The sequence below is a fragment of the Stegastes partitus genome, unplaced genomic scaffold, assembly GCF_000690725.1.
Source record: "Stegastes partitus isolate 25-593 unplaced genomic scaffold, Stegastes_partitus-1.0.2 Scaffold6, whole genome shotgun sequence".
NCBI classification, from domain to species: Eukaryota; Metazoa; Chordata; class Actinopteri; family Pomacentridae; genus Stegastes; species Stegastes partitus.
The window spans coordinates 1,830,809-1,843,460 of NW_007577737.1; the positions used below are offsets into that span (position 1 = coordinate 1,830,809).

The window sequence follows — 12,652 nt, forward strand, 5'->3', positions numbered from 1 at the left end:
TAAACACGTCATTAAGAGCTGCTATGAGCTGCCAGACCTACAGGGGGCAGTGTAACGAGAAGCATAAAGCCATGCTAGCCAATCAGAATCCTGGAAAAAACACACAACAATGAACACTTCCTGTTACTTCAACAATAATGGGTGAGGGTGGTTTGTTTGGACGGACAGAGAAGTGGAGCTGCTCCTACATGTGGGTCAGCGACACAACAAGGAAACACTGAAAACATCAACTGTAAACACGTCAGTCCATATATGGACATAGCCACACTGTAAACATGGTCGCACACATGATGCTGATTTTGTCACTTACTGTGACGTCAGACTCCGCCTCCTCCTGTCTTCATGCTAACGTAAAGACGGAGTTTTTCCAAATGTCCACTTTGGCTGGAGTTTTCAGATGTGATGGTTTTCGGTGACGCGTAGCTTCGTTTACTTGTGAACCAAAGACCCATTGAAGTATCACCGTTTAGGCTAAATGTGAACGTAACCTGTGTATCGGCAAACTTGGCTGATGCTGTCTTGAGCAAAGCAGGTGGAATTGCAAACTAAAATGCAATGTAGCTGCGTCCAGAACAGTTCTTGCAGTCCTAAACAGGAACTTTAATGTTTACTGTATTCGACATGATGCTGTTTAACCACTGGATGTAGTCAGCTGACCAAGCAGCACACAAAGATGTTTAATCTACTGTCACAAGAGATAAAGAGAAAGACATCAAATATTCAAAGTCTCGGTTATTTTTAGAGTAATATCATGAATGCAGCCTACAAATGCATATTTAAGACGTTTTTAAATGTGGCACAGCTTAGCAAAGGCTCAGTCAGATGTGTTCCTCTGAGAGTTGAATAAAAGGACAGACTTCATCAAGGATGCTGGTTTGTGACTAACTAGTTGGTTGTATTATTACCTCGATGGTTTGTCACCTCAGCTTGTCTTGTTCACATCTGATGGAGGTTTGGGTCTCTGTTCAAAGACGCTGCAGTCTCATACGCAGCTGTGTGTGTTCAGACTGAAGCCCTCGCTGTTGATTCGAGGGTCAGAAAAGCTGAGGACGCTGCTGTCGTTTGTCAGGTGTTTCCATTTTATTTATCAAGCTGCACTCCAGAGCTACAGGAGCAGCACACAATAAAACACCTTCACTGTTTATTGTTCAGCTGAAGCTCTGTCCGGGATTTTCATTCTCTGGTGAAAAAGGCAGAAGAAGTGCAACAGATCAGCTCTGAACCGAGAACACTTCATGTTCAGTCCTACAGTCAGATTTATTTTTCTGCTCGGTGGTTAGCACCGTCGCCTCACAGCTAGAAGACCACAGGTTGGCATCCTGGTCTTGGTCCACAATTAATCAATTAGTTAATAATTGATGATTCTGAAGTGGTAGACCGGTGACCTGGTGGCCTTCACCCCGAGTCCCTGGACTCCAGCCGGCCCACATCCCTAGATAACGGATGGATCCGGTCCCCCCACAGACCCCAGACCGGGACATGAACCCGGGATCTTCTAGCTGTGGGGCGATTTTCTTTAAATGTACTTTTTAATTTTGTTTTTAGCAGAAGGTGCAGAATAACGGTGCAAGTTCAGCTTCATGTCTTTAACGGTCTTTTTATGGACTGATTCAACCTGCTGTTTTTATTTTGGGCTCAACGGTCGCCTCATTGTTGTCTTGATTCAGAAAGAAAACCGGAAATCTGGTCATTAATTTGTCCAATACAGCGGAAAAAATTGAGTCAAAGGGACTAAAGTTAACTCATGAAGAAGAGACATAGATTAGCAGAAACATAGTGATTAGGTTTCTGTCCTGACCGGAGTGTGACTATATCTCTTATTTATCCTTGTGGGTGCAGAATCTGATGAACGTCCACCTCATGAGCATCACCCGGTTAAAGCAGGAACGATGCACAGGACATTTATTTTAAAGACCTGTGGTGCCCCACAGGCTGGTAACAGGCCAGAAGGGAAAGCAGAAGCAGGTCTGACGTGAGAACATTTCTTCCTCAAATAGTCTCAGAAGCGAGTCCGTTGTGTGTCACTACTAACAGTTTGTTTATAGACGAGTTGTTCACTGGTCTGCTCAGTAAATCTTATTTGTGTGTGTTGCCTCAACAGGGTCAAAAGTTAACCAATTAAAGTTAATCTACAGGAGAATAAATATTAAAAAGCAGCGCTAGATGGCTCACTGCATTATATATATATATATATATATTATACATTAAATTACCTGTGGCCAGAAGTTTGTGGTTTTCTTTTCATAAATAGACGTTTCTTTCATGAACTGATGCAGAAAAGGCACTACGTGATGCATCGACACTCAACAGGAAGTGTTTGATGCCCCAATGCCCCCCGGTGTTAAATGAAACCTGCACCGATGCTCGTGCTCCTCCAGGGGATACACCAGGCCATCGCACCGCCTTCTTTTACAGTTTTACCAACAGTTCACACATGTCCTCCACAGCGATAAACAAGAAAACCACCAGGCTCACATCAGGGTTTCACTGTACGACGCTCTGCAGCACTTCCAGTTTTGATGGGCTCACACTTCTGCTTTTTCGGTCTCATTTCTAAATGCTACAGGTTTTTGTGGGTGTTTGTAGAGAAGAAGGAAGATTTCCTGATATAGTTTCACTGAAGAGGTTTTCATGACGGAAAGTGAAATTATACCACTTGCTTCACTAACAGACAGTACGTGGGAGGTTTGGTTTCTATATTGTCAGTGAGCTCTTTATCTCTGAGTCACCTAATTGTGTCTCACAGACCTCAAAGAAACAGGAGGACTGATGTGGTACCGATGTGGTTCTGAGCACCACGGCTCAGATGGCCGGACGTTGTTAGTTCAGTCAAAAAGAGAAGGGGCCGATTATCAGACACCTTCACTGGCTCCAACACCGACCAGATCTTTGGTAAAACTCCACTTTACACTGTTCCTAAATAGAAAACAACATATGGCAAAAAATGAAGGCAGCGGCCTTCACTCAGGCTGTGAAAATACATGATTCACACCCTGAACCAAAGCCTCGGTCTGGGGAGAACGTGGATATAAATCAGCACCACTAGGTTTACTGGGAAGATGGTACACCATTTCACTTTTTGATCCTTTTTTTTAAATCAATATTTTGGGGCGGGGGCAACAAGGTGGTGGTTAGCACCGGCGCCTCACAGCTAGAAGGTCGCCGGTTCAAGTCCCAGTGAGAACACCTGGGATCTGCGTGGAGTGTCCATGTTCTCCCCGTGCAGCGTGGGTTCTCTCCGGGTTCTCCAGCTTCCTCCCACACAGTCCAAAAACATGTTGAGGTTAATTGGTGATTGTAAATTGTCCGTAGGTGTGAATGTGAGTGTGCTTGGTTGTCTGTCTCTAAGTGTAGCCCTGTGATAGACTGGTTACCTGTCCAGGTGAACCGGCCTTGATAAAACTTGTGGTTGCGGTTTAAAGAGTCTCATCCTGACTTTGACGAGGAACCCAGAACCAGTCTTTAGTGTCTCAGCTTTACCAGCTTCACCTTCTCATCGTAGCTGCTGACAGATAGACGTCTCAGTGACGTCATGGGAACAAGGATTCTCATTGGCCAGTTGAACCAACAGCTCGTGCTGCTGTTTTTCTTGTGTATCTGTTCAGACCTGAGGAGAGAAAGGTAGCACCTACATGGCTTGATGCTCGAGTTATGCGAGGACACGTGTATTCATGATTTGGGTGGACTGACCTTTGTAGAAAGCTTTGTTAAGAGAACGTAAAAACTCTCCTCCTGCATGTCACAGTTTTGATTTTGCTGGGTTCCTAAACATTTGTGTGAGGATTGACACAACATTCAGATTGTACATGAACCTAACCAGCGTGTCCTGGAGCTCTCAGCCACATGTAGGTGTCTTCTTCAGCAAACTGAGTTTTGTAGCCGCCTCTCCTCGTGAGATCCCGTGTCATTGTTGGTTCCTCTGTCTCCACTACATGTTTATAAGGGTTTTTTTTTTAACCATGAACTTTCATGACAACGTGTTATCTCTACCTGAAGAATGGAAATGCTCTTAGCTTCCAGTTAAGCCTCGTGTTTATTCACAGCTTGTTCCATTAGCTCGTGGCTAACGTGAGTTGTGAAGCACGTCTGAAACGACCAGTGGCTGCTGTACGAGATGCAGTGTAGAAACCATCAGAACATTGTGCAGCTCTCCTGCTACATAGTTTGAAACTAACCATGTGCAAATACCTGCCGTGTGTTTGTTTGTGATCTTGTATTTAACTCTCAAGTCTGTAAAGCAGTGAAGATGTAAGTGATGTCGACATACATGAGAATATGCACATGGACTGTAAATACTGACGATGTAAATATGACATTTGACTTTGCATATACGAGCTGCGTTTAATGTGGTAAAGTATTCAAGATATATTTCTATATGCTGAAATATCGGATATTGCAGAATATTTCAAATGCAAGAATGAAAATAAAACTCGCTGTTTTTCTCAAAGTATTGTTTGTGTTCAGCTTTACTGCTCCATCACCAGCATGGGAAGCTGCTCCGCCACCACGCTTGTACCTCAGGGCAGCACAAATAAGTCCACTACTGTCGGACAGATCACCATGCAGGAGGTACAGACGTTTAGCCCTAACCCTGCCTTTCCATCTAACGCCACCAGCAGGTCAGAGTGTGGACTTATCCACTGAAACGTCTCAGCATCTACTTGACAGAGTGACACAGAGTCAGATCCTGGCCCACTTGGCTCCAGACAGGCAGTTGGATCCACTCTCTATCCTGTGACGGGTCGGGGGAACACTGGGGAGTTATCTGTCAGCTGAACATCAGTTTGCTTTATGTGATTTGATTTTACGTACATTTACTGCATCACAATATATTGATATGAAAAAATATTCACTAAATGTTCACTGAATTCGGATTAAGTCCAGGTTACTGTTCTTCAGAAATTGGACCTCTGGTGTATTTCTCTGTTGACTGCATATGGACCTTGTCGGTCTGTTATTCATGAAGGATCAGTTTTCTCACCTCCTCTATGTCTGATTCATTTTACAACTGGTAGCTGCTATTCAGCCTCTGAATCGTCAGCCCGCTGTGTCTGTCAGTGCATGAATGTGAACGTGTGACATGAAAGTGTTTTATAGCGGTTTTGTGGTCCGGCCTGTTGGTTGACCCGGCTCAGGGACGTACTGGGGCCTGTGCTTCCAAAGCAGGTTCAACATATCCAGGCTATCTTTTTGTTATCTGGCTTCACTAAACCTAGCAACTGGATAAGCTGGTTGTCAACTTGGTAAGTCAACCAGGTTTCTGAACCGAGACGTGAACATGTTCACATAAAACAGATGACCAATCACAGACAGGACGGGTCTACCGGCACCACGGTGACATGTTTTACAAACGAAGAGCAGAATTATAATCATGTAGCTGAGTGAAAGCGTCAGTAACATGCTCATTAGTATAACTGTCACTGTCCTTTAGTGTATGAACTGATCAGATGTCAAGATTTAAGATTTAGTTTAACTGTCATCATGCATAACAGATCGCTAAATGACCAACGCTGTCCTTTCATATTACGCACAAAAAGACAGATTATTTAACCAAAACATGATAAAAAGCCAACCAGTGGACGATAAACTCAGTAACCTCCCATTAAGTCTCTTTCCTTTGGCTGTGAGACGCCTTTAGTCCTAAATCATTTTGAGAGTCAGTAAAACAAAATCATCATTCAGATTGATTAATCAGCTTATTGCAAATCTTTTCAGGTCAATATTTAGGCGATGAGGCTTTAGCGTGGATTATAGCGCTCTACCAAGACAAACAGAACAAAAAATGGCTTTGAAATTCCCTGCAGCTCTAAATACACTCAAAATATCTTATCCTCTGACTGTCTGTGCACCAAGCTCGCCTGGATCTTCTAATGCTGATGGACCAGAACTGGCTGGTCGGTAGGAGGAGCTTTTATACACACTGATCTCCTACCATGGAGATACTGGTACCGAAAACCCAGAGTTAAACCTGAAGTTACCTTGACAACCTCAAATCCTGCTTCATAGTTCAGGTGTCTCCCCTCAGAGAGAAAAGATAACCTCCTGCCAAATGCTTAAAGCCGTGGACAGCTGACAGAAAAGGTAAAGGTGGCAGAGGCCCAGAGGACCAGGGGTTTGGAAGGGCCTCCAAGCCTGACAACCACATCCATCCATCCATCCATCCATCCATCCATCCATCATCTCTCCACCTCCAGCTGACTCAGGGTGAAGGCAGGTTCACCTGGACAGGTAACCAGTCTATCACAGGGCTACACTTAGAGACAGACAACCAAGCACACTCACATTCACACCTACAGACAATTTACAATCACCAATTAACCTCAGCATGTTTCTGGACTGTGGGAGGAAGCCGGAGACCCCGTAGAGAACCCACGCTGCACGGGGAGAACATGGAGACTCCACGCAGAAAGATCCCGGGTGTCCTCACCGGGACGCCAACTGGCGACCTTCTGACTGTGAGGCGCTAACGGTGCTAGCGGTGCTAACCACCGAGTCACCTGCAGCCCCTGACAACCACAAAAGGTGTAAAATAACTATAATAGAAGACCATAAAGAAGCTCCAAAACCTCTAAAAAGAGATTTTAAAAATTGACAGCAAAAGCTGAATGACCACGAGGAGATGCAAAACCAACATGTTCTGTGTCTCTGTCTGTGTTTCCCTCTCTGAACCAATGAAATACCTGCTTCCTCTTTTACATTCACACTGACATGCACACAGTTGCAACCAACGAAAAATGAAACACCGATGGAGAAAAACAAAAGAAAGTCCAGTGTATTCCCAGCGTGTGACCAGTACGTTCCACCAGCGCTGTGAGGCGCCGCTCTGTGGGCTGCTGGAGGAGGAAGGAGGGGATTACCAGATCACTACCAGGGACTTCCCCTCCTCCCTTCACACTGTGTGAGCGTTGAGGAAACGTTGCTGCTGGAAACTTTTCTACTACAGGGTAAAACATGTATTAATATACAACCTCAGAGCCAAGTGTTGATTCCTAACGCAATACTGAAGCTAAAATTATCTGCTCTCACTCATGATGAGGTCACAGCAGAGCTCTGGTGTCTTCCTGCTTTGTAGTGCCAGCTCATCCCAGACTATCAAACAAATACGAGCTGCACCCAAAGGCCTTCACCAGTGAAGTCATCCTGAACAATGCTGTGATTGTTGTTTCCCCTGGAGGTGATCAGCGGTGAGGCTGTAGTTTATCAATATGAATAAAAAACAACAGAATGTTGCAGGTTCACCGCAAGTTACCAGAACATATTTTAATTAGACAATAGCGATTTTAGTTGCTGCAGACAGTTTTGTCTTGCTGCTAATGTCACTCATCACATTTCATGCTCTTTATGCTCAACCCTTACCTGCTGTTTTAGACCCTGTTGCATTTGATGCGTCCATTTGTCCCCAGGGTGTCGGAGCCCCTAAACCCTGCTTCATCCAACAGTCCCACAACGATGCCTGTAACCTTCTGTTATGCTCTCCCTTGTTTTACTGAGACGTTGCAACGATCTGGTGTTTACGGGCTCCTCGTCTGCTTCAGCCAGTATCATCCACTGGTACGAGGAGCAGCTTTCAGATGTTACTAGAGACCTGCAGGAGGTCTCTGTCTGACCTAAACTCACCCTGGTATCAGCATATGGTTGGATCCATCCAGTGTCTGGACCAGCTCCTTGTCCTGCTCCAGTGGTTGGATTGTCCTGCACACCAGATCAGGTTTGTCTTGTCCTTCATCAGAAATCTGTCATTTTGGGCCCCCCTATAGCTCACCTAGTTGAGCGGGCGACCCATGAACAGGGGCTATAGTTCCCTGATGCAGCGGTCATGAGTTCGAATCCCGCTCAAGACCCTTTGCTGCAGGTCTGTCCCCATTCTTCTCCCCCCTTTCCTGTCTCTCTCTACTGCTCTAAATAAAGGCAAAATCCAAAAAAATATATTTAAAAAAGAAATCTGTCATTTTCAAATTGCAGCAAATCGTTGCTTACATTATGTTCAAGCTATTGGAAGACTTGGACAGCTTGAGGACATCCATCCATCATCTCTACACCTTAATCCTCACTATGGTCATAGGGGGCTGGAGCCTATCCCAGCTGACTCAGGGTGAAGGCAGGTTCACCTGGACAGGTAACCAGTCTATCACAGGGCTACACTTAGAGACAGACAACCAAGCACACTCACATTCACACCTACGGACAATTTACAATCACCAATTAACCTCAGCATGTTTCTGGTGAGAGGAAGCCGGAGAACCCGGAGAGAACCCACGCTGCACGGGGAGAACATGGAGACTCCACACAGAAAGATCCCGGGCCCAGGCCAGCACCCGGATCAGGGATCTTCTGGCTGTGAGGCGACGGTGCTAACCACCGAGCCACCTGCAGCCCTGAGTTCAATTCGGTTCACTTTCATTTGTGTAACGTCCATTTACAACACGTCCTCTCACAGCACTGAGTCAGCAGCATATTAGGATGAAGACCTTATAAATCTGAATGCAGAGTTTTTGCTTTCAGTTTTATATTTCATCAAATCCTTCGACTGTATATCGTCCTGGAATGAGGAAGCTGAGTGCGTCTATAAATACACGGTGTATTTCTCAGAGTTATGTCTGTTTTTAGCTTCTTGTGATTGTTTCAGAAATACAGAAAGGAGGGTGATGTACTGTGACATGAGGGGACTTTTCCTCAGCAGATCTTGTCAAATTCTGATGCAAAATAAAGCACCAAAATGTGTATGTGGAAGTGGGCTGTAGACCACATGAGAGGTAGTTTCTAGAAAACATTCCTCTTTTTCACATGGAGACTCCACGCAGAAAGATCCCGGGTGTCCTCACCGGGACGCCAACCGGCGACCTTCTAGCTACGAGGCGACGGTGCGAACCACTGAGTCACCTGCAGCCCAGCTTGAGGACAGGAAGATGTAAATCAAAACCCAGAATAGAAAACAGGAAAAGCAACTCAGTTCAAAAACATTTTTGAGTGCTCAACCCCAGGACATGGAGCTTTCTGAGTGGTTAATACTCATTACTCAAGGAACTCAACCTCTCCTTACCTTCAGCCACGACAGGCCAGATTCACCACATTTGTTCTGATAGAGTCACTTCAATTCAGTTTCCACATGTTGAGGGATTTAATAGTACTTTAAAGGTTCCCTCATGACTGAGTTCTCGGTGACAGTAGCATGAAAACCCTCCATTCTTCTGGTGATTTATCAAGAAAAAAAGTACATCAGTATTACTGTTCATCCCTATATTGGTACCTTTGACAGTCATTAGACACTGTACTGGTATCTGACCATATTGATAGTGTCAGTTACATCTGACTGTGTTGAAATGATGACAAAGCTCTCATAGAGACACACCTCAGTATCTGATCGACCCGGTAGTGCTGAGGTTAGTGTCGGTGACACATCAAACTGATAAAGCCAGTTTCTTTGTGTGTTTCAAGGAAACATCCTGCTTCCTCTTTCACAGGATGCAGTAGGAGGCCACAAAACACAACTCCTGTAGACTTACTTTGCAAAAAGATTTTAATTCAAACAGTTTTTGTTTATGGCACCACAGGCACGATGGAGGATGTAAGAACATCTTCGCTAATGTCAACAAAAACTCCACAGAGAAAAAAAATCTGTTACAATAAATAGTTTCATAAATTATGCATACAATCCAGAACAATCACTGATTTGGACATTCTCTGGGGGAAAAAACACATGAAAACACACAAATAAATTAATTATTCAATAAATAAAATAAATATGGCAATGTTATGTTGAATAAATACATCCGTGAAAAACCACTTCTGTCATTCTGTAGTGACACAATAAAAATGCAGCAGTTGTAGTAAATCCATACAAATGCCAAAAGCAGTAAAAACTGAGCAAGGCAGTACAGCAGAAGGTACTGACGATACGGCCACAGTACATAGTACATAATATATAGACCCATAGAGGTACCATGAGCTGGTGTGCTCAACTCTACAGTCACCATAGCTTGGTCAACTTTAAGCAGTAAATTGCTTATACATTTTTTCAAAGTGTGAGTTTAGAGCCCACATGGACTCTGCAACACAGTGAAGGCCTTCTGTGGACTCTTAACATTCAGCAGTGTGGGTGGGTTTCAGTGGAGCAGCAGGCTGCAGGTGTGCCATGTGCCTTCATATCTGCACCTGCTCCTCTCAGCTACCTGCCCTCACAAGGCAAACACACCAAAGAAAGTCTTGCCAGGCTCGTCCTCCAGCTGCTTCAGCATCTCCTCCTCCATCACCGTCTTCAGCAGGTCTCCCGTCTTCAGGTTGAACACGGCTCCCATGTACACAGCAGAGTACCAGCTCCCGTCCTCCTCTGAGTCAACGCTGGCCGTCTTCTGGCAGGCAGTGCGGATAGAGTGCAGGATAGTTTGATAGTGCTTCTTGGCATCGTCGTTCCCGTATGACCTGGACCAGCGCTTCACGGTGTGGCTCAGGTGGACCATGGGGATGGAGGTTGGGTCAGCAGGGTCGTTGCTGCTGCAGCTGACTCGGAAAGACGCTTGGCTGTAAACGAAGTAGAGGCCGTTCTCAGGAATCACAATCTCGTTGTTGCGGAGCTCCAGACCTCCTTGAAGGTGGGACTGGTCCACATTCTTCTTCCATTCCACTGAGGTCTTCATGTTAGGGTTGTATTCTCCTGTTGAAGAGGACAGAGCCATGAGGATGGAGAGGAAACTATATTAGCTGTTAAGGAAAGCGTGTGCCTTTGGCTCTAAAATAAATAACTTAAAATCATTTCTGGTGAATAACATGACAATGAAATGATCCAGTTTCTCATTTTGTTTTTGAGTCCTTCCACATTCTCCGGTTTACCTCCAACTACCCACTGGAGGGAGTTCAGTTGCACAAAACCCCAGTAAAACAATCCCTCGAGTTTCTTAAAGAACTTGAAGAACTTTTTTCAAAACTGCTTGAAGAAGCCATTAAAGTTACTCAACAACCCTCAGAGCTGACTGAAGAGCTGCTAAGCCTAGCTTTAACCTGACCTGGTGAAGGTCTGCCCCATTGGTGGCTATTTTCAGAACCACTGGACAAGGAACCTTAAAGTTAGGATTTTTCACAGGGTGTACCAGTCAGAAACATCCGTGATATCTCTTTCCTCACATTGCACTAACTGTACATGTCAGAAGACGTATGTTTCAGTGTTGAATGGATGAATTGTTTTTACCTTCTAGATGAATGGCTGCTCTCACGTTTGAAATCTGCCTCAATGTGTGACGAAGATCTGGAAAGAAAAGAAGACAGACATACATGAGTTCTGGTGTACCGCAATAGATCCAGTATCAGCTGAGATTCATACTAAAGGTTTTACTAGTTTGACAAAAGCTAAAGAGGAAGCACAGTGCTGAACATTTGAGAGGACTGAGTTGGGAGTACTCACCAAAGTTTTCTTCATGTGGTCCAGGACCCTGTGTCAGGAGGAGAAGGATAAAGAACAATGTTTATGGACTGGTTGGTTCAGATGAGCTGGACCACTCACTACTACAATCAGCATCGCTCTTGAATAGTTTAGAAACCGCTGTGTTCCCACCTTGGCATCCTTGTTCACGATGAGGAGAGCAGCAGCAGTGACAGCGAGGCACAGCGTGAACGCCAGCAGGGCTGTGGTGAGCTTCGAGCTGGGTCTGACGCCTGCCGGTGGTTCCTGTTTCGTGGCTTCTGTGTCGACTGTGGTGTCCAGAAATACCTTGCATTCATGTTCCATTGTTTAAACGAGTCCCTTTGGTCCCTGCAAGTCAAGTTGAGCTCTTAGCAGCCTAATGGAGAGCTGTCTTCTTCTGCTGCTGCTGCTACCGCTCTGGTTTGCTGACTGCCACTGTGACTGTCTCTTATTAAAAAGGTTTCCTCCTGGGGGGGAAACTCCAGTGATGTCACTCATTGTGAGTGGAGATTTGATGAGGAAGAGAGACCCAGAGCTTGGGCGGATCGTCAACACTACACACTCCTACACACATGGCATCTCTATGACTGACTTATCCCAACAGCACAGGAACACTTGTGTAGCGTTCCCACCTCGCTGCATACACACTCACACACAAGTCAGCAGATATTCCCGCAGCGACACACACACCTCATAGCATCACAACACACTCTTAAACATCCTCAACTCCTGCTGTACACTTGCAAATTAAATGACAGAAAACACATCTAGTCCATCATTTTAAATAAATAAAAAGCACATTTAAGCCGATGACATCAGGTGCTGTGTGATCACACATGTTGTTGTTGTTGTTTGCCTCTCGTCTCTATGTGGGCCAGAGCCACTGAAACGCTGCTAAAGTGTGGGAACAAGCCACAGATACAGCTAATAACCAAAACAGCTGCCAAGTATGCCAGCATTGTCCAAAGTTAGTCACACTATCGGTGTATGATAAAGCAAAAATGAACTGCAAATGATGCGTCATCGCTAATGTCCAAACTGCACTGCATCACTTCCCTTTAGTTAAAAATAGTCATAAACTGGGGCTAATAGTTCAACATGGCGGATTTAACTAAGTACATTCCTAGTGTTTCATCTGGCAGCCTGATGATGGTGGAGTCCATAGAATACAACTGTTAAGGTACACGTTGTTAAAACTACATCTGAGAGCGAACACAGTGACTCAGAATAAATCCTTTTCCTCGCTTATAAAACCGT

At 44.9% G+C, this 12,652-nt stretch overlaps 1 protein-coding gene across 1 annotated transcript; it reads right to left on the reverse strand.

Moving 5' to 3' along the window:
• Positions 1–9,499: 9,499 nt before the first annotated feature.
• LOC103356956 (tumor necrosis factor-like) lies at positions 9,500–12,163 on the reverse strand. Its single transcript, XM_008281305.1, has 4 exons — positions 11,546–12,163; positions 11,396–11,423; positions 11,183–11,239; positions 9,500–10,651 (listed from the first exon to the last, which is right to left on the reverse strand). Exons 1-4 carry the CDS (start codon positions 11,717–11,719, stop codon positions 10,176–10,178), a joined length of 735 nt encoding a protein of 244 aa, XP_008279527.1. The 5' UTR covers positions 11,720–12,163; the 3' UTR covers positions 9,500–10,175.
• Positions 12,164–12,652: the final 489 nt, after the last annotated feature.